General features: G+C 43.7%; 1 protein-coding gene across 5 annotated transcripts in view; it reads right to left on the minus strand.

Moving 5' to 3' along the window:
• Dusp22 (dual specificity phosphatase 22) overlaps window positions 1-18,771 on the minus strand; it is a 65,453-nt gene that overhangs the window by 36,524 nt on the left and 10,158 nt on the right. For 4 of the 5 annotated variants that reach the window (XM_008836679.3, XM_008836678.3, XM_029565165.1 and 1 more), the window contains exons 2-3: window positions 17,209-17,242; window positions 8,412-8,494 (exon numbers count right to left, since the gene is read on the minus strand). In XM_008836679.3, the coding sequence (XP_008834901.1) occupies window positions 8,412-8,494; window positions 17,209-17,242 (117 nt within the window). Of the gene's footprint in view, window positions 1-8,411; window positions 8,495-15,341; window positions 15,364-17,208; window positions 17,243-18,771 lie in introns of those variants that run through there. The other variant, XM_029565167.1, reaches the window with a different exon arrangement.

The following is an 18,771-nucleotide window of genomic DNA, read 5'->3' on the forward strand; positions in this document are numbered from 1 at the left end:
CCTCCTTCCTTCCTATCACTCAAAGAGATACTCTCATTGGAACAAGCAAACTAAGGAACAAAAGAACACAGAAGAAAACAGTGCCCTCTGCTCTTGGGAGTCAGGCACGGTCCTTTCAAACCCTTATCTGTGCATTTACATGTTTATATATGCAACACAAATATACTATTGAATTTTACATAAATGAGATCCTATTGTATTATATAATTTGTTTCTTTTCCTTAGTGAGTTCTCCCTTTTAAACACACAGACCTCCTTTTCTTTTGGAATTGTTTGCAAGTATTTCTGTACATAGATGGGCCATACTTATCACCATCCTTCTGAACAGGTAGACTGGCTATGTTTTAGACAATGCTTTGGCGTGACCAAGCTGCTTCCTTGAAGTGGTGGCTTACCTGAATATCTGCACATGTGTGGCTTTCGGGGGGTCTATTACCCAAAGGAAAAAGGTGGCCCACAGTTTCTATAACTTGGACTAAGCCTGAACATTCACACACAGTTCATTCACCTATTAGGTCTCTGGGTCCTAAACACAGAGGTATAATGTGATCACCAGAGTGTGTGCCTGAATGGCAATCAGAGGAGGACCATGACCGATGGGTTCTCCCTTCCTAAGCCAGAACATGAATTTCTGTCTGAACACTGTCCAAGTTTCCTGTAACTTGACTGTCAGATCCACGCAGTCTGACAGACCATCTCCATTAGACCCACGTACCTGCTTCATGTAAGGCCTCAGTATAGCAAAGCTGTCTTGTCTCAGATGCACACGATCTTCCTTGTGGGTCTAGTCTTCCAATGCCAGCCAAAGGCAGCCGAAGGAATCAGAAAGTCACTGAACCTCTGAGGGGATTCCAGGTTGTAATAATGCAGTGACTCTGCAATAGAGGCCTTGGCAGCTACGTAAAACCAAGGCACCACACGTGCCACTGCTTCCTGAAAAATGTGGATTGCTGGGATTGGAGAGATGGCTCAGGGGTTAAGAACACTGGCTGTTCTTGAAGAAGACCCGGGTTCGAATCCCAGCAACCACATGGCAGCTAACAACTGCCCGTAACTCCAGTTCCAGGGGATCTGACCTCTGCGGGCACTGCACAACACGGGTGCACTTAACTACATGCAGGCAATATACGCATACACATAAAATAAAAATAAAACACTTAAAAACGAAAAGGAAAATGAGGACTTGCACCAGTAGCCCATGTGAAGGAAGCACATTAACCAGACCCCACCTGGCTCAAGAAATTCCTTATAGTGAGGTCATTTTTGACACAGCTCCACTTTCCCTCAATCCATGTTACCAAAACATGAATCTTCATTCTGGAATGGGGCTAAAAAATGCACACAGTTCTTTGTTCATTGGCAAGCATCAGCATCCCTGTGTGCTGGACCAAGCTGCACACTGCAGGAACCAAAGCAACTCCACTGGGGTAGCTGTCTACTCGCTAGCTCAGGAGCATGACATGGACCAAGAAGGCTTGGAACATCAAAGGAGGTTGTCACAGACAGACACAATTCACGCCTGAAAGAAGAACACACAGTGCGGACACTGTAGAAATGGAAAGAAGCATAAGACTGGCGGACACTGAAGTACCCCTTTCAGAGGGAGGGGAGTCGGGGCTGAGTTTGGTGGGAAAGAACAGACACAGAAAGACAAGGACCACGTGTCTCCTCTCTTGTACAGGGACATGAACACACAGCAGTGATTACCAGAGGCTGGGAAAGGGAGGCTGGATTTCCTTAGTGTGTACTATATGCATATTATCAGAATGAACCACACTGGGAAGAAGGAACACAAGCATGCTTTCTCACACTTTAAACACATTGATCACCTTTGTTCTGGCTTGATTCATATTTCAGAAGCTAACAAAACTGTTGAAGGGAAATGCAGAGGGTACCCAGAGGGACATACAGCAGGAAGGCCAAGTTCCTACATTAGTCCTTCAGTTTCAAGGCCATTCAGCTACCATTCCGCATGCAGCACTGCATCCTGGTCTGTCCACAAAGATAGACATGTGACTGCAGATAGCAGTACAGACATGTAGATGACAGTGTGTGTCCGTGGAGGCAGAAGTGGTCAAGTACAAACAAAGCCTTGGTTACAGAGGGAGAGACCCTAGCACAGAATGAATGAATAAATACCACGTCTACCTATGAAAACATGCTACTCATTATTTAACTCACATGTATTAAAAGGGTTCAAAATATAAAATTCAAGCTTAAAAGGGAAAACACCCAAATGAAATTCCAGCTTATACAATCTACTTGAGAGACATGTAACATATAGGTAAGTATGTATTTTTCTCTACTGAAATTTTACATTCATAAATATAAAATTAAAATCTCTGATGTGAAGAAGCTGTGTGAAAGAAGCAGAGTTCTCTTACAAGCACTTCTGTTAATAGTGAGAAATAGTTGTTTCCTGCAGGTGCTCTGGTCAAATACACAGAACGAAAAATGAAACGAACTCTGAAGTTTTTACATCAGAAAGACAGGGTTCTGTTTCTATTCTCAGGGGAAGGGAGAAGCCTTTCATTGCTCAATATTACTTCCTGAACACCTACAAACAATATTGTGTTTCTGATTTGGAAAAAATAATCACTATTTTTTGCCACCCTCCCGAGCTGAAGCAATCTTTAAGTGCTTGAAGATGCCCACTCATGCCAGTTCCCCCCAAATAAAGAAAGCATGTCTTTTGTGTATGTGTGTGTGTGCATGTATTTGTGTACGTGCAGGTTCGTGCGAGTGTGTGTGTCTGTGTGTGTGTCTGTCTGTCTGAGAACAACCTCAGGTGTTGTTTCTCATATGCTGTCCATCTTTTTTGAGACAGGGAGCTTGCCAAGAAGACTCAGCTGGCTGACCAGTGAGTTCAGGGATCCTCCCATCTCTGTCTCCCCAGTGCTGGGATTACATGCATATGCCATCATGTCTGACTTTTTATATCAGTGCAGCAGACAGAATTCAACTTCTCCTGCAAGTACATTATTGACTGGGCTATCCCCTCAGCCCAATAAGGAAACACTTCTGAGCAAACTCAAGCAATTCCCCAGCCAAACCTAAAGCTCAGAGATGAAGGATTTGTATACCCTGAATACTACAACTACAGGTCTAGATGTTTTTAATTTGAAATTCATCTATGTGGCAATGATTTTTCCCCATAATGCACTAGTATGTGCTTCATTGTTCTGATACCAAAGCAGGGCTGTGTCCAGAAGGGAGACTCTTGCCTCTGTAGTGAGGAGACCTCAGAGTCCAGCCCTGGCCAGGGTCCCCTTGCTGAGAGGCAGTGTCATCCATATGCCACAAAGGAACGAGGATAATATAACCTGCTTGATGGGCTCGTAATTCTTGGAGGATACAAAACAGCACAGTACATTCTGGGCCACCGAGAGAAGGTTAGATCCTGCCTCTCTACCTGCTTTCTTCTGGCCGTGACACTATAAACTGATTTTATGAATTCCTAGTCATTGCTGAAGGTCTAAGAGCAAACACTTCCAGAGTTGTGGACAGAAGACAGAACTCACTCTTGGGTCTGCCGTTTTATTCTGTTCCTGTTTGATTTGTTGCCTGCCTTGAGCCACAGTGCTTCTCTAACTGGGTTCTAATGATATAAATATTTATAAAACAGCCAGAACATATATCTTGTCTAAACAATAGGGATTCTGCCAGGGCAGAATCTTATACATCATTAACTCCCTGACTTCATGGGGGAAAAACTGTCTAGACAGGGATAAGACTTTGAATAACAAATAAAACCAAAGTTTGTTAAATGAAAGAACAATGAGAGGATAACGGTGGTGAATATTATAAAAGTATGCTATATTGCTATATTCATGCATGGAAATGACACAACAAAATTCATTATTTTGTACAATTAATACATACTTAGAAAATAAAACTTTGTACTAGTGATGGTACTGGGAAACACAGTCATACACTGCTAGTGAGAGCTCTGGAGGTGCCGCCCCCTTTCTCTGATCTGGAAAGACCTATAAATACTGCCATCAGAAGCATCGGCCATGCCTGCAAATGACTGAAGCAGGGAGCATGCTGGGATATCTTTGTCTAGGCCAGAAGAAACAAGTTTCTTTTCAAACTAGCTGTGGGGACCTGGAAACTTCAGGTTTTCTGTTCTTATAGTAATGGAGCCAAGATGGATCATCTCTAGAGATCCAGATCTTCTGGGATTTCTATCACAGACAGAAGGCAGTAGCTGGGCTGGGGGTGTGTGGCTTGGTGGTAGAGCACCTGCCTAGCATGTGTTAGGTCATGACTTTGATTTCTGGTGTCACACACATGCACATACAAAGAGGCAGTAGGAACAGAAATGAATTAGAACTCTTGAGAAGCCTAGAAGGGAGTGTGGAGATAACTAGTAAATAAGAAGGTCCTCAAATTTACGTCATGTTTTAATTTTAATTTATTTTTGTGTTTGTGATATACGTTAGTGTGTGTGAGTGATAGCGTGTGTGTGTGTGTGTGTGTGCACGCGCGTGTGTGCGTGCGTGTGTATGTGTTTGCATGTGGAGGCCAGAGATCAATGTTAAGCACTCGTCACCTTATTTTTTGAGACAGGGTCTCTACTGAACCTGGAGCTAACAATTCAAACCAACTGTCTGTGCCTCATGAGTGCTGGGATTACAGAGGTACACTGTTGTACCTGGCATCTTTTAGGCAGATGCTAGGGAATCCAAATTCAGGTGCTCATGTTTGCATGGCAAGCACTTTACCAAATAAACCACCTGCCCAGCCCTTCATATGATATCTTTAAATGTCCTCCTTTTGGAGGGCCTAATCAGGCACAGTTAATTGACATCTCAGGCCTGTTTTCCTGGACTGACCTCATTCACTCCAGAGGACACGCAAACCTTGTATCATCTACCAAAGCAGCAGCAGAAACAATCCAGCTGCTGTTGATGACCAGAGACAGTGGTCCAGTCACTCTGGAGGCCTGAGAACAGTGCTTTCCCGTCTCTCCCTCCAATCATGCTGGTAGGAGTATTAGACCCTGCAAATGCTGTTTTGGGAACTCTCTCCAAAAGTAACCAAACAATGGAGAGGGCCCAACTAAAACCAAATAAATCATGAACACCTTGTTTTCTTTGAAAAATAAGATCAGTAATGTGCAATAACTAACAAGGTCTTCTTCAGACCTGCCATGGTGCATGCAGTTTACGACATTACACTAGTTAGGAACCGTGAGAAAGAGCAAATTCAGAGATGACCAACAGGTACAAAAGCTACTCAGCCTCCCATTCTACCTACAGCAGAAGCTCACAGCGAAGCAGGTAAAGTAGTGAAGAGAATTACAGTCTGTACAGAGGTAGCCTCAGTTGGTAGCAGGGCCAGGCTAGGTGCCAGGCCCTGTCTCCTCCACTCTTTGCTTGGCAGAGACTTGAGCACCCTCTGACAATGATGACATTGAAATTGAAGTAGGCTGTATGTCACAAAAACATGCATATACACAACTGGATCCTTGCTCAGAGACATTGAAAATGTATTTTCACAGCAAACTTTTGAACTTTTATCCTCTCAGCCTAACTGTGAGATTTCTGAAGAGGCCGATGGCATACCAAATTCCCTAAACTTACTGTTCCCGCAGAGCATCATATCCCATGTTTACAACAGCTTATCCTCAGAATTCTCAGGTCCCCCAGTCTATGACCTCAGTTCTTGAAGCATGTTCAATAATGTGACCACATGCTCTCACTTAGCCTTTCCTGCAATAAAAGCAGACCTAAAAGCCTTGATAGCTGATGCTAAGCACCCTAGTGCTTTAAAACCCATTGAGATGCTTGTTGGAAATGACCCAAGAAGCATCCACACCATAGTGTCCAAATATGATTTCCTGGCAGCCATGCTCCTGGAACTCCTGCCTGGGCATTAGCAGGACTAAACTCCCTTGATTTTGGGGAGAAGCCAACTCCTCACATCCTGCCTGGTCTCAGAGAGCTAAGTAGGGCCATTCTATTAACATGCTATGTGTATATCAGTTCAAATAATCTTGGGTGCCTCAGTTTTCCCCACACATGCAGCCAGAGAGGCTGTTAAACATCTTTACGAGGATGTGTTCAACTATGCTATGCTATAAAATTGCAGTGTAATCCTTAGTAGATAGGAAATCACACAGGAGTACTTAGCATCAAGCTGAGGTAATAGCAGCATCCAATGGCTGTGACTGAATGTTTGGAGATTTCTGAAGGTCCAAGTTGTTGAACTATAGGTCTAAGGTGATGCTTTGGGAAAAAAGCCATAAGAAAAAGGGCATGATGGTCTTCCCCTCCTCCCTCTTCTCTTTCTCTCTGTCTCTCTGTCTCTCTCTCAGCAGAATTTATACTTATAGTCAAAATACACCGAGAATAAAATGGATATGCAATGTGTTATCTACAGCAGTTCGCAGTCTACCCATGGCTCTGAGAGTTCATTCAACAGTAGCCTCTTTATACCTGAGTTACAATCCCACTCATTTTACTTTCTGTATGAAGAAAGGTGGATTGGGACACAGGGGCTGGAGCTGTCTCATTTCTAACACTCCAAGATCCTGTATCTTGAACAGATAGATGAAAGTTACAAGATTAAAGGCAGTTTCATATGATGATGGGTTCATCAAGTAGAGCACAGAGTAACAAGGCAGATCTGGTGCGTGGAAAAGACTGTATGCAATTTATTAAAATAAAGGAAACCTCAAGCCTCATCTTGTGATTTAAGAGGAAGTCAATCATGACCAGTTTACAGTTTAACTTGGCTATATCTTGACTAAATTTTAAATACAAAACCATCATTAATAGATTAAAAAGTGGAATAACTATTTTCAAAGTAAATGTTGGACTCCAAAAAAGTTTTATTTCCAATGAGACTATGTTCCAACACAAACCCCAGCACCTTAGCAAAAAACTGTAAGCCAGAGCAGCAGTAGAGAGAGGAGTTCCTGCTGGGGAGAATGTGTGGAGGAGAGCTGGTCACCAGTGGTTATCTGCTCCAGCAATGTTTAAGACTGATTCACTGGCCTCATGTGCTTTAGCTTGTTTACACTAACTAAAACCTGGAAGCTCTAAAGGCAAAAGAAAATAAAAAATATATTATCTTCTTTAGATCTCAATATTTATTACTTATAAACTATATTATTTTAAGTGAAGATAGAGTTTAACAACCAAATAAAATAATACACAGTCTTTTCTTTTGAGGGATGGGGAGCTGACTTAAAAAATTAAAAAAAAATTTTTTTTAAATATTTCTATTGATCCTTTGAGAATTTCATACAATATATTGATCACAGTCAGACCTCCTCCCCCATCTTCACCTCTACTCTAATTCCCTCCCCAACTTCATGTCCTCTATTATTATTTGTATTTTTAAAGGTCTTTTGAGTCTATTTTGTGTTCCCCAAATGAATATGAATTTCAACGAAAGCAGCTTGAACCAGGATTATTTCTTTCAGAACGAGGTACCCCTCCCTTCCCAAAACCCCACCCTAAAATAGAAAAACATGCATCACAACCACACAGGCATTGTTTTCTAAAAAGAGGTAACCTGGGTTGTGTCAAGGCTATAAACAGAAATAGATTTTGCTCCTGGCTAACAGCTCAAACCGTCCATCAGGGTAAAATTAAAGATGTTTTTGGAATTAGTGTGCAGGTAGACACACCCTGTAACCCCCAAACCTAAGATACCAGCTCTGAACTGCCAATATCCACCTAGACTAGCGCTGGAAAACCACAGGGATGGTTTGTCCTTTATTCCTGAGCACAATCAGAATCTGAGCTTGCTTGGAAAACAGTATCAAAAATGAGCAACCTAGACTCTTCAGGATTCTTTTAAAACAGAAATCATTTTCAAGGTGGCAATAAGCTTTACTTATTTACCTGTTTTTCTTGTAGTGCCAGAGATAGAATCTACATTTTTCATGTCTACTTGGTAAGCACCCTACAAAAAAGATATACCCCCCCATCCTGAAAGTTATTATTATTAGTATTGGACACAGGGTCTCACTCTGTAGCCTGAACCAACCTGGAACTCACTATGTAGCCCAGATTGCCCTTGAGCTCACAGCAATTCTCTTGCCTCAGCCTTCTGAGTCCTGGAAGTCCAGGTGTATGCCACCATTCTGGGCTGTAAAGTATTAAATGTACTTAATATCCAGAAGGAAATGCAAGCTCTGTTTATCCTTTGGCATTTAGTCACAAAAGCCAAGCTAATGATGCAGCTGGAGCAGAGTAGGAAGGACATCCTCCGCCAGGCCACAGGCCATGCTCTCAAGCATAAACATAAATTTGTACTGAGTAAAAAGTTAATACTGTCGGTGATCACAGGAGCACACTCGTGTCAGGCTATGACTGCCTTCATTAATGTTATGTGCACTCCCATAGTGTATATATGCATGCGCGCACACACGCACACAGACAGGTCTCTCTTACCTCCAGCATGGGCCTGGCACTGTCATGCACAGACAAAATGTGTGTCACTTTGTTCTTGCTCAACTGCTCCGCATTTCTTGCATCTGCCATCAAAGACAGGGATGGGCATTTTAATATTCTCTGTGAGTTCACAACTCTTAAAAGTCTAGGCAGGAAACAATACAACATGATTTGCAGATTTCTTTCTTGATACTTCATAACTGACCATATCCAGAATAATCTAGATGGGCAGAATCAGGGTCACTGCTTTTATGTACTTTGCCATTATTTATTTAACTGACATAATCTTTGAACTAAAGTATTGTATATAGATTAATATACATGATAATCGAGAAAGCTATTGAAAGAAGGAAATATAAGAAATCACAGTAGAGTGGTATTAGTATGTGTTCACAGGAGGCATGTTTAAAATATTTGAAAACCCAGCCTCCTCTTAATGATTAGTTACCTAAGTTGGAACTAAAAACCAAGGACCCACCTGCTGTACAAGACAAGGAGCGCATGGATGTTTCTTAACCTGAGAGACAGGTCTAGTTTGAGACAGGACTGTGGTTTACAATATCTAGATTCACTTTAGAGTAAAAGGAAACACAGGACATTTCCCCAGAAATTCCAAACAGGATTATCAGTTGGCTAGTAAAGTATTTGCACACGAAACTGAAACAACGCTGTGTCCCGTCCAATGCCCCTACCTGCAGATAGAGGACTAATTTGGGGATACTGAGTTAGACACCTTTGATAAAGTACAAAACAGTAGTCCAGCAAAGAAGGAGGTCCACTCTTCTGAGTTTCTGGTTTCTCAAGTTCTTCCAAGGATACAAGAGAAAAAGAATCTAAAAGCAAGAACTCGATGATGATGATGATCCCGGAGACTACCTGGTGACATGGGAAAATGCTCAGGCCACGTTGAGCAAGAAAGTGGAGGTATCAAGTTTAAAAAACTCAGAAATTTAGTTTGCACAAACATGTAGAGCCACAGAAATTCAGTTTATACAAACATGTATAGTCACACACATAATGTGGCAAGCAGCATACAGGCTTGTTAAGATACAGAATCATTTGAGGCTGTTTATTGTGTACAGTGTGTGTGCACATACGCACACACATACGTGAGCACACACTGCACAGTGATTCTAAATGTTTCTCGTGGTCCAAACTCTCTGTGAGGCATATTATAAAGGACAGTTCCTGGGTTCCAGTTCCTTTCCAGGTCTACAGCCAACTAAGGAATTTACATTCCTAGCAAGCCCTGGTAATGGAGCAGAAATTAAGAAACAATGTTCTATTTTGAAATATCAGTTGACATCTTTAAATGTAAGATTAAAATGTTATAGTTTTGAATCAGAATTCTCTTCTTTGATTCAGTCATTTGAGCTTCAAACTCCAGTGTGCGCGGCAGTGGCCTACATCACACACAGTGGGCTGAGCTTCAGTCGCCCACTACTATCAAAGCTGGGGGTACCGTAGCTTTGAATCACTGTCCTACGGTTTGAGGCTAGAATGTCTCTCAAAGGTCCATGTGTTAAAGGTTTGATTCTCAGGTTGGTGCTACTGGACAGAGGTGGCGCCTAGTTGTAATTCTTAAGTCACATCGGCCATGGCCTTGAAGGGGATGACAGGACACCAGTCTTTTCTGGGTCTCTTTCATTCCCCGCTGCCATGAGCTGAGTGGTGTCCTCCTCCCTACATGTCCAGCATGATGTGCTGCCCTACTACAGTTCCAAAAGCAATAGGCCAACTGACTGTGGATTGAGGCCTCTCCAACAGCAAGCACAGTAAACCCTTCCTCTTTTTTATTACTTCAGGTGTCTGTCACTCCAACACAAGGAGGACTAAGAATTGTTTAGGAGCTGGGTGCCTTTGATCCCCAAACTTTGGAGGCAGAGGCTGATGGATCTCTGTGAGATAGAGGCCAGTCTGATGTCCATGGAGAGTTCCAGGCCAGCTGTGGCTTCAGGGAGACCCCGTCTACATGCCCCCCACCCAAAAAAAGAATTGTTTCAGGGAAAAAATCTTAAAAAGGGCAGGCTGAATGGGTCAGTTGGTAAAGATGTTTGCTATGCAAGTCCAACAAATGGAGTTCAATTCCCAGAACCAACACAAAGGCAGAAGGGGAGAAAGCTGACCCCACAAAGCTGACCTCTGACCTCCACTTGAACACTGTGGCACTCATACCCACACCCGCCACGCATTCACATCAAAACCCCAACTTCCACCAATATGTGAGTTTAGACAAGTGGTGAGACAAGAGAGAACTGGGGTTTCTGGAGCCCACAGAGAGCTCAGGCTAGGAGGAGAGCCTGATGGAGCTGGCTCATGACAGAGCTGGTTCTCAGGTTCTTCCAGATACCAATTCCATCTGAATTTAAATTTTAAAGGAAAACTTGTTAGTATATATCATTTGTACAAAATAAAGAGTTTCATGAGGACATGAATGTATTTTAATCACACTCACCCCATTCCCCACTCTTGTCCCATAGTCCATCTCCTTTCTTTTCACTAATAGTCCTCCTTTTATGTTCAAGTCTTTCTTAATAAAAAATCTAGATTCCATATATGAGACACACACATTTGTCTTTCTGAGCCTGGCTATTTCACTTACCACAATGATCTCTACTTCTACAAGTTTTAAATTTTAACAATTAGTATTTGCCTCTATTTAAAGTTCTTCCTCTATATCCATGAGATCTGTAGTCACAGGTTCAACCAATAGTGGATCAAAAATATTTGAAAACATTGTATCTGGACTGAATACATTGAGACATTTGTTCCTGTCACTGTCCCCTAAACACAGCACAGCGACCACCTATGCAACCTTCATCCTGAATTAGGGACTATTAGTCATTCAGAGATGGTTTAAGTACTAGCAAAGACAGACTTGGGTTCTATGCAAATGCCACACCATTTTAAAGAGAGGACGTGGGTCCATGGATTTTGGAACCCGTGAGGGGTCTTGGAGCCAGTTACCAGCAGATATTGAGGAACAATATACTTAATGCGCTTTTTTTAAACCACAATTTTATTGAGACATAATTCACAATAGTGTCTCAATCTTTTGTACATTCAGAGTGACATAACTATTACCACAACTAACTTTTGAACATTTTCATTACTCGTGAAATATGTTTGATAAGATTACCATTTAACGAAGTGATTTGGGCATAAAATCGTACATTTGTGAATAAAGACGCCACTCTACTACCCATGAGCCAATGAGTTGCTGGCCTTCCAATGAGTTGCTGCCTACTTTCTGCTCCATCACAGTGTAGACAACATGGGTCTGCTACTCTGGGATTACTCTTTCCCATAAGGCACAGGACCGGTCATCCATGTGTAATCCTACCTCAGTGGCATTGGATGATGACAGTGGGTCTTTGGTCCTTACTGAAAAATTACTGGGCACGCTAGATGGAAACCTACAACCACAGCGACTGTGGTAATGAGCTGTGTACACAGGGGTGAGACTCCCTGTCAAGTCTCCAGCTCAGGAACCTGCATGTAAGCCTGTAAGTTCAAAATCAGCTCTTTCTGGATCCTTCAATTAGGTATCACCTAAGTGCTGTCAGATAAGCCTAAACCCAAGGTGTCAATGAGCCTTGGAGGGCCAGGGGTGAATGACTTATGACCTGCTCACTGGCTAACAATGCTAATTCTACCGTTAGCACTATTTCTGAGCCAGAAAACTGTGCAGAGCCCTTTGTAATCACAAATACAAGTCCTTATTAATAAAACCACTATCTAGAAGAACAGATACTGATCTAACCACCATAGTTATTGCAAGGTGTGGAGATATGGGAAGTTTTACTATAACATTTCTAAAAATTACTCAGTGATGAACCCTCATCACTTTTATAATCAGGAATAAGAAAGGAAAAAAATGCTGTTCTCAACTATGAATGCCTAAGTTATGTGAGATAGACAATCCCTCAACGGCAGGTGATAACCACATCTTCTGCTCTCTGTGCCAACACCCTTCCTGGCTTATGGACTCTTGCCTCCTACCTCCATTTACCTCAGAGGCTTCCCACGTCTTCTAAAGAAACAAGTACCTTCTTCACATAGGATGAGGCTAAAATAGTTAATGGTCCTCTGTGTCACCCTCTCCCCAGGTGTCCATTGCCTCCTTGGCTCAGAAGGCCCCCTAGACACTGGTGGGACTTCACTGGGTCAATTACATGGTCCGCTGGGAAGTGGAGTCAAAGCTCTTCGTTTTTCGTTTTTTTTTTTTTTTTTTTTTTAATTTATTTAAGGCTATGAACAGCTTATAAACAGATATGCCATCTTCATGGTTGTTTCTTCTTCAAAAATTGTTCTACTGATTTTTAATTTTTAATTTTTGAGAATTTCGTACAGGAGTGCGGTCTCTTCATTATTCCCAGGCCCTTGCTCTTGGTGACACAAAGGTGAGCAGTGGCAGACAATCCTAAGGGGTCAAAGTGCTGCAGTGATGGCAGAAACAGTTTTTTAGCAGAAGTGAAGGAGAACAGCCTTTGGATCAAATTAACAAAAAAAGTATTGGAGAAATGAAAAATTACCCCAGCTAATACAGTCACTAAAAACATGGACCATTGGTAGGGAAGTGCTTTGGCAGTACTTTTCAGAGCAACAGGGCCTCGGGAGTGATGCCAGGCAGGATCGGGGGCGAGGGGAGCAGGCAGAGGAGGGCAGGGTGACTTCTCTATAGCAAGTGTAAGCTGGAACCCGAGGCCATGATCCCAGTCATACTGTGCAACGCTTGCCTCCCAGGTGACTGCACTGACAGAGGACAGAAGACTTCAGGCTTTCATATTCTATTCTTACTGAGAAATTAATTTGGCAATTACCAGAGTTTCTACAAATTAGCTCAACTTTTAGAGTTATGAATTTGTTGTCGGTGTGTTCAAACTTAAGTGGACACATTCTAGCCTGGCCTGGGGCTAAAATGGGGCACAGTCAACCTGTGGCCTTCTTGCCCAGCCAACTCTAACACACTGTGTCCACTTCAGACAGGGTACATGCCGCCCTGCCCTGTAAGAGCCACGTGACTAATGGTAACCAGTGGAAGAAACATGGCACAGTGCCTGGCCAGTGTGTTGTCATTGTCACCTTGTTCTTGGGTGGGATGTGTCTCTCAAGGTTTCATGTGCTAGAAGCTGCCCCGGTGTGGTGATGTTGGGATGGTGGCACCTTTAAGAGCTGGAGCTAAACAGCAGATGATTAGGTCATGGACCTAAGAGAGCAGGCGGTGATGGTAACCAGTGGAAGAAACATGGCGCAGTGCCTGGCCAGTGTGTTGTCACTGTCACCTTGTTCTTGGGTGGGATGTGTCTCTCAAGGTTTCATGTGCTAGAAGCTGCCCCGGTGTGGTGATGTTGGGATGGTGGCACCTTTAAGAGCTGGAGCTAAACAGCAGATGATTAGGTCATGGACCTAAGAGAGCAGGCGGTTATAAAGCAAGGCTACCCACCATGCTTGGCTACTCTCTTCCTATTCCTCTACTACTTAGGATTCAGCCAAGGGACACTTGCCAGGATGCTGGTACTATGCAATCGGTCCTCCTGAACTATGAGCTAAAGAAAGTTATTTATAAAGTACTCAGCCTCAGTTATTTGGTTATAGTAACAGAAAAGAGACTAATGCATCATTACTATGATCACAATTGGATTAAGTCCCAAGGCTGTGGTACAGGCCTCAATCTGTATCAACACTGACTCTTTCTAGAATACACTTACTGTAAAGATATCAGAACCCAACTCTCCAAGACCAGATCTCATAGATTAGATTGACATATGACTTCTTCAAACTCATGTGTTTACTCAAGTAGCTGTTTACCTACTTGACCTTGTCTGAACAGCCAGGACCCACTACCCAGAACATCCACCTCACCAGCAGACACAGAATTGAAGCTCTGGGATCTCAGAAGTCTTCTCTGTGCACATGGCCACACAGTGCTGGGCCTGTTCCTGCTCTTCTAGATCATCACAGACATTGTCGAACAATAGGGGCTTCCTCCTTCAGTTGACATCCACAACCACCCGTGACAAGCTGTGAGGAAGTAGAGGATCCCCAGTGCTGCTCCCTTTTCCACCCTCCTCTGATGTCTGCTAGATACAGGGCACAGAGCACTGTGGCTGAGGAGTTACAGCAGAGCATCAGAGACATGCTCCAAATGTTGGGCTCCCTGGTAGAGGACGAAGTGCTACACGTTGGAAAACTCCTTGTGAATCAAAGTTGGGAAAAAGAAAGCTATAAAATGACCTTACAGAATCCACTAGAAGGAATGAGGGAAGGGAGAAAGGGAGGGAGGGAAGGGACAGGAGGAAAGGAGCCATGGGGCAGGACTGGCTGCTCCACTGTCTGAATACTTTTATAAACTGGCTGTTATACTGTAATAGGTTCATTTAAAACTTAGAAGGTAAGTAACTACTGGAGATGCACTGTTAAAGTGCACGCTAGAGAGAGAGGCCTCTTACACTGAGCAGCTGCCTTGTGCAGACTGTTGCCGCCTGCAAGCTTGGGATCTATAGCCGACAGACATTTTAGGAGCATATACCTAACTCAAGCAGTGACAGACCACAGTAAGCATGTCACACCTCACAGATACAGAATGGACACTTGCTTGGATCAGGTAACATACCAGGCACTGAACACAGCCCTACTGTCTGGGCCCCACTATGGTCCATGGGGCTGATGTCATTGTCCCCACTCTGCAAGTCTGTCTTGTGTAACTCATTTGTGGGCATAGTACTGCCTGATGGGCAGCCATGGGGTTTCAAGGTCAATCATCTAGAAGCGTCTCTGCACTCTACAGGCTGTTGTGTTCTGTATCTGTCTCTGGACCCAACACCTGTGGATGAGGACATTTGTTCACACCTAATTCCCAACATAGGCATGCTCCCCACAGGCCTGTGGAACAGGCTGATTCACAGCACTGTCTTTCTGAGTTCTTACCTATGCAATGAATGGAATTCCGGTGTCTTAGTCAAGTCTCATGCCTGCTGTTTAATGGACATTTGGTGAATCAACGTGTGATCACAACATGACCACACACAAATATCAGAGTATTTTAAGGTGACAACAAAACATCAACCACCGGAACAGGGTCAGTTGCGGGCTTTAGAGCAACAGTCTAATAGGTGAACCACAGAGCAGAATCCAGGGACATGGTGGATCCTGTGCCACTGCGTATTTAGAAAAGAGGTAGAGATTTCAGTATTAAAAGACTCAAATATTTGCTTAATGCTGTGCACACGTCCTTCTGAAAGAAGGGAGCTCTCTATGAGTCAGGCTAACATTCTTATAAATTGTTGGATTTGATCATTATTTATTAAAAATTTTAATGTGCAGGCAGACTTGCCTAGCAATTCTTCCTGTAGGAACCCATCCAAAACTCTGTTTGGGTACTGAAGGCAGTCCCGTGCACCAGGTCACACCAGCTCACTAGCTCCAAGGCCCTCTGCAGCATTCATCCTACTGGCTGCAAAGGACTTAGGCTTTTTCAGAAGCACAGTGCTGTCTAATTTAGGAACGTCTGTGCTATTCAGAGCACGTTCCACCTGCAATTCATTCCTAATGTGCTCTGCCAGCGATTGCAGCCGGTAGCTCCCTGGGCACAATTCTATGTGAAGCTAATTACTGGCACCAGGGACTTGCAGGACAGAAGAAGGGAAATAACAATACGTAGAGAAACCACAAAGACTGTACTGTGGATTTGAACCCGAACTCATGAATTTAAGCAAAGTCAGAAAGCAGACATGAGTGGTTCTGACTACTGACATTCTGGCTTGGGGGAAGGAGGAGAATCAGACGTTCGTGACAAGGTCTGGCTCCTCCCAACTACAACACAGATAGGGGCTTGTTGCAAACTTCCTGGGTCACCCTAGCCACTCAATGATGGCAAAGAAACAATGCTTTCACCTAACTCAGACTGTCACAAACAGGGATGAGGCTCCTCCCTGGAAACCCACAAGCCTGGTAACCACCATAGGATTCATCATACGGATCAGTGACAAGTTTAATGTCAATAGCTGATTAGAACTGATACATACTTAAAAATCAGCAAAGAAGTCTGCACTGTGAGAATGATCTGCCAGAGACGAACCTGCCACCCTCATTCCCCAGGTGACGTAAGGAAGCTTTTGAAAGTTTCAAAATCAATAAAAAGATGAAAGCAGGAGAAGGCTGTCAGCAGTGCGGCTGCTAAAGGTGTCCACTGCCCACTGTTGTTTGCTAATGCCCCATTGTGTGTACAGACTTAAAATGAGAGCACAAGAGCAATTCGGAGCTTCTGCACCCTCACACGACCCAGCCATCATTGGCTCAACTATCATGGCATGGGTGAAAATGGTGGCTACTTCTAGAACAGACTATACCTTGCCTGTCAATCGTGTATGAGAAACTTCATGTCAATCCTGTAAAAAGTGAACTCATCTCTGGTAGACAACAGAGAAGTTGCAAAGAAAATGTGATCTATCCATATGATGAAAAATCATTCAGCCCTAACAAAGGAGGAAATATTGTAGTTGTTATAATGGGGATGAATGCCTGATATTAGGCTCAGTGAAATATGTCACAAAAAGACAAATACTATACGATTCATAGTGCCAGGGGTGGGGAAGGGAGAACAGGCAGTTAAATGTCTAATGGGTTCAGATTTTCAATTTGGGAGGAGGAAAACACTATGGAAATGGACGGTGGTGGTAGTTACAGAGCCATGTGAAAGTACTTGGGGCCACTGACCTGCACACTGCAAGGTGACTACGGTGGTACATTCTGTGCTACATGTATTTTACCACCATTTAAAAAAGAGAGAACTCACCTTTGAAGTTGCCAATGTACAGGCCAGGCAGGATCTGGAAGAGAGACACAGACGTGAGTGTCAGAGGCCCCCTAAGGGACAGCGCTGCTGATGAAGAGGTAATGTTCTCAACAGGGTAAATGCTGCACTGTGCCAGCCCAGCCCAGTCCCATCACCTACCACACCCACTTCCCAGCACCTGCCCTAATAAAGGGCATAGGGACCACATTTCTAGAAGTCTGACCACAGCTACTAGGAAACCTGTACAAAGGGCCTGTGAACAGTTACACTGTGGCACCCCTCAACTTCCTTGAGTTTAGGGCTCAGATGGCACAGTGCTCTGGGGTTATCCAGACAGAATGCTTTTCCTTCTGTCTCCTGCCTGCCCTTCCCCCACTACATTCCCCTCACTGCCCTGCCAAACATGGCCGCCACCGCCCAAGGCCTTTGTACATAGTACCCACGGCAAAATGGCCACTATCTCGGTACCCACAGTGCTCTGTGACCCCATTCAGCGATGCAGTGACAAGCCTGTTTCTCTGCTGTACTAGAAAACTCCTTGGGCTAGTCAAGCCATCAGTCCCACCATGTCCTCTATAGATGACTTAAGCTGAGCTAAGATGCTGAGGAAGATGGTTTTTACAAGGACTCCATGATGGGCAAAGTACTGAGCAAATCCTAAACTTGCCAGTCCTTTCCAAGAACAGCATACTCCAATTATGAATGTGCTCCGGAAGCTAGGAGTATGTCCAGTGACCTCCCTGCTATGCTTTCCAGTCGTACTTGCTTGTTGGTTCTGCACACACCCAGATGCTCTAGTCACAGCCTCCTGTCCTCTGCCTCCTCAGTGCAAGCCTCTCATGGCTCCTACTTTTATGAAGCAGAGTGAGGCAAGTACCAGATCATTCCCATTTTAAAACAAAACAGTGTATGTTCATCTTGGAGATGGACAAGCTGCTGTTCCTCAGCATCTTTTGGCTGCCGGGAGCTTTTCTACCTGCATCTCCCATTCCCAAGGTCTCTTGCCTTCATTAGGTGGTAACATTTGATTGTAAAGAGCACATTTATCACATGGCTTCTTGGGTGGATGGTTATACTTTCTGTGATACTGGGTAAACAGATGGTCATATTGTATTCCATTACAATTCAACCATAGGAAAATTATTCTGACATTTGTCAAAAATGGCAAGGAAGGCTTGATTCAAGGCTGTTTAACATGGGGAAGACTGAGCTCAACTCCCCATATAACAAGGGCAGAGTGAGGGAGTGTGCTGGGGGACCCTGCTGCTAGGGTTGTAGTCCTCCATGTCCAGATAGCTCTAAGGGGCTCAGACGTATATGGAAGGACTCCCTTTCTCAGCAGGGGCCTCCTGCTCTCTGCCTGACTTACCTGGAAAGTGCCGCCAAGCATGGATGCCTGACCTTATTTGGAACATGGCCTTTGGAATAGTTACCTGGAGTAAAAACTACCCCCAGGTTTTTTCTATGTGATAATTAGGCATTGCCCCATAGTCAAATGATAGGATCCCACTACCACATGTAAATAAAGCATACTATGAGCACCCATCAGCTGAAGCATTGGCT

This window comes from Nannospalax galili, unplaced genomic scaffold (assembly GCF_000622305.1).
Source record: "Nannospalax galili isolate Female #2095 unplaced genomic scaffold, S.galili_v1.0 scaffold737, whole genome shotgun sequence".
In the NCBI taxonomy this organism is placed as follows: Eukaryota; Metazoa; Chordata; class Mammalia; order Rodentia; family Spalacidae; genus Nannospalax; species Nannospalax galili.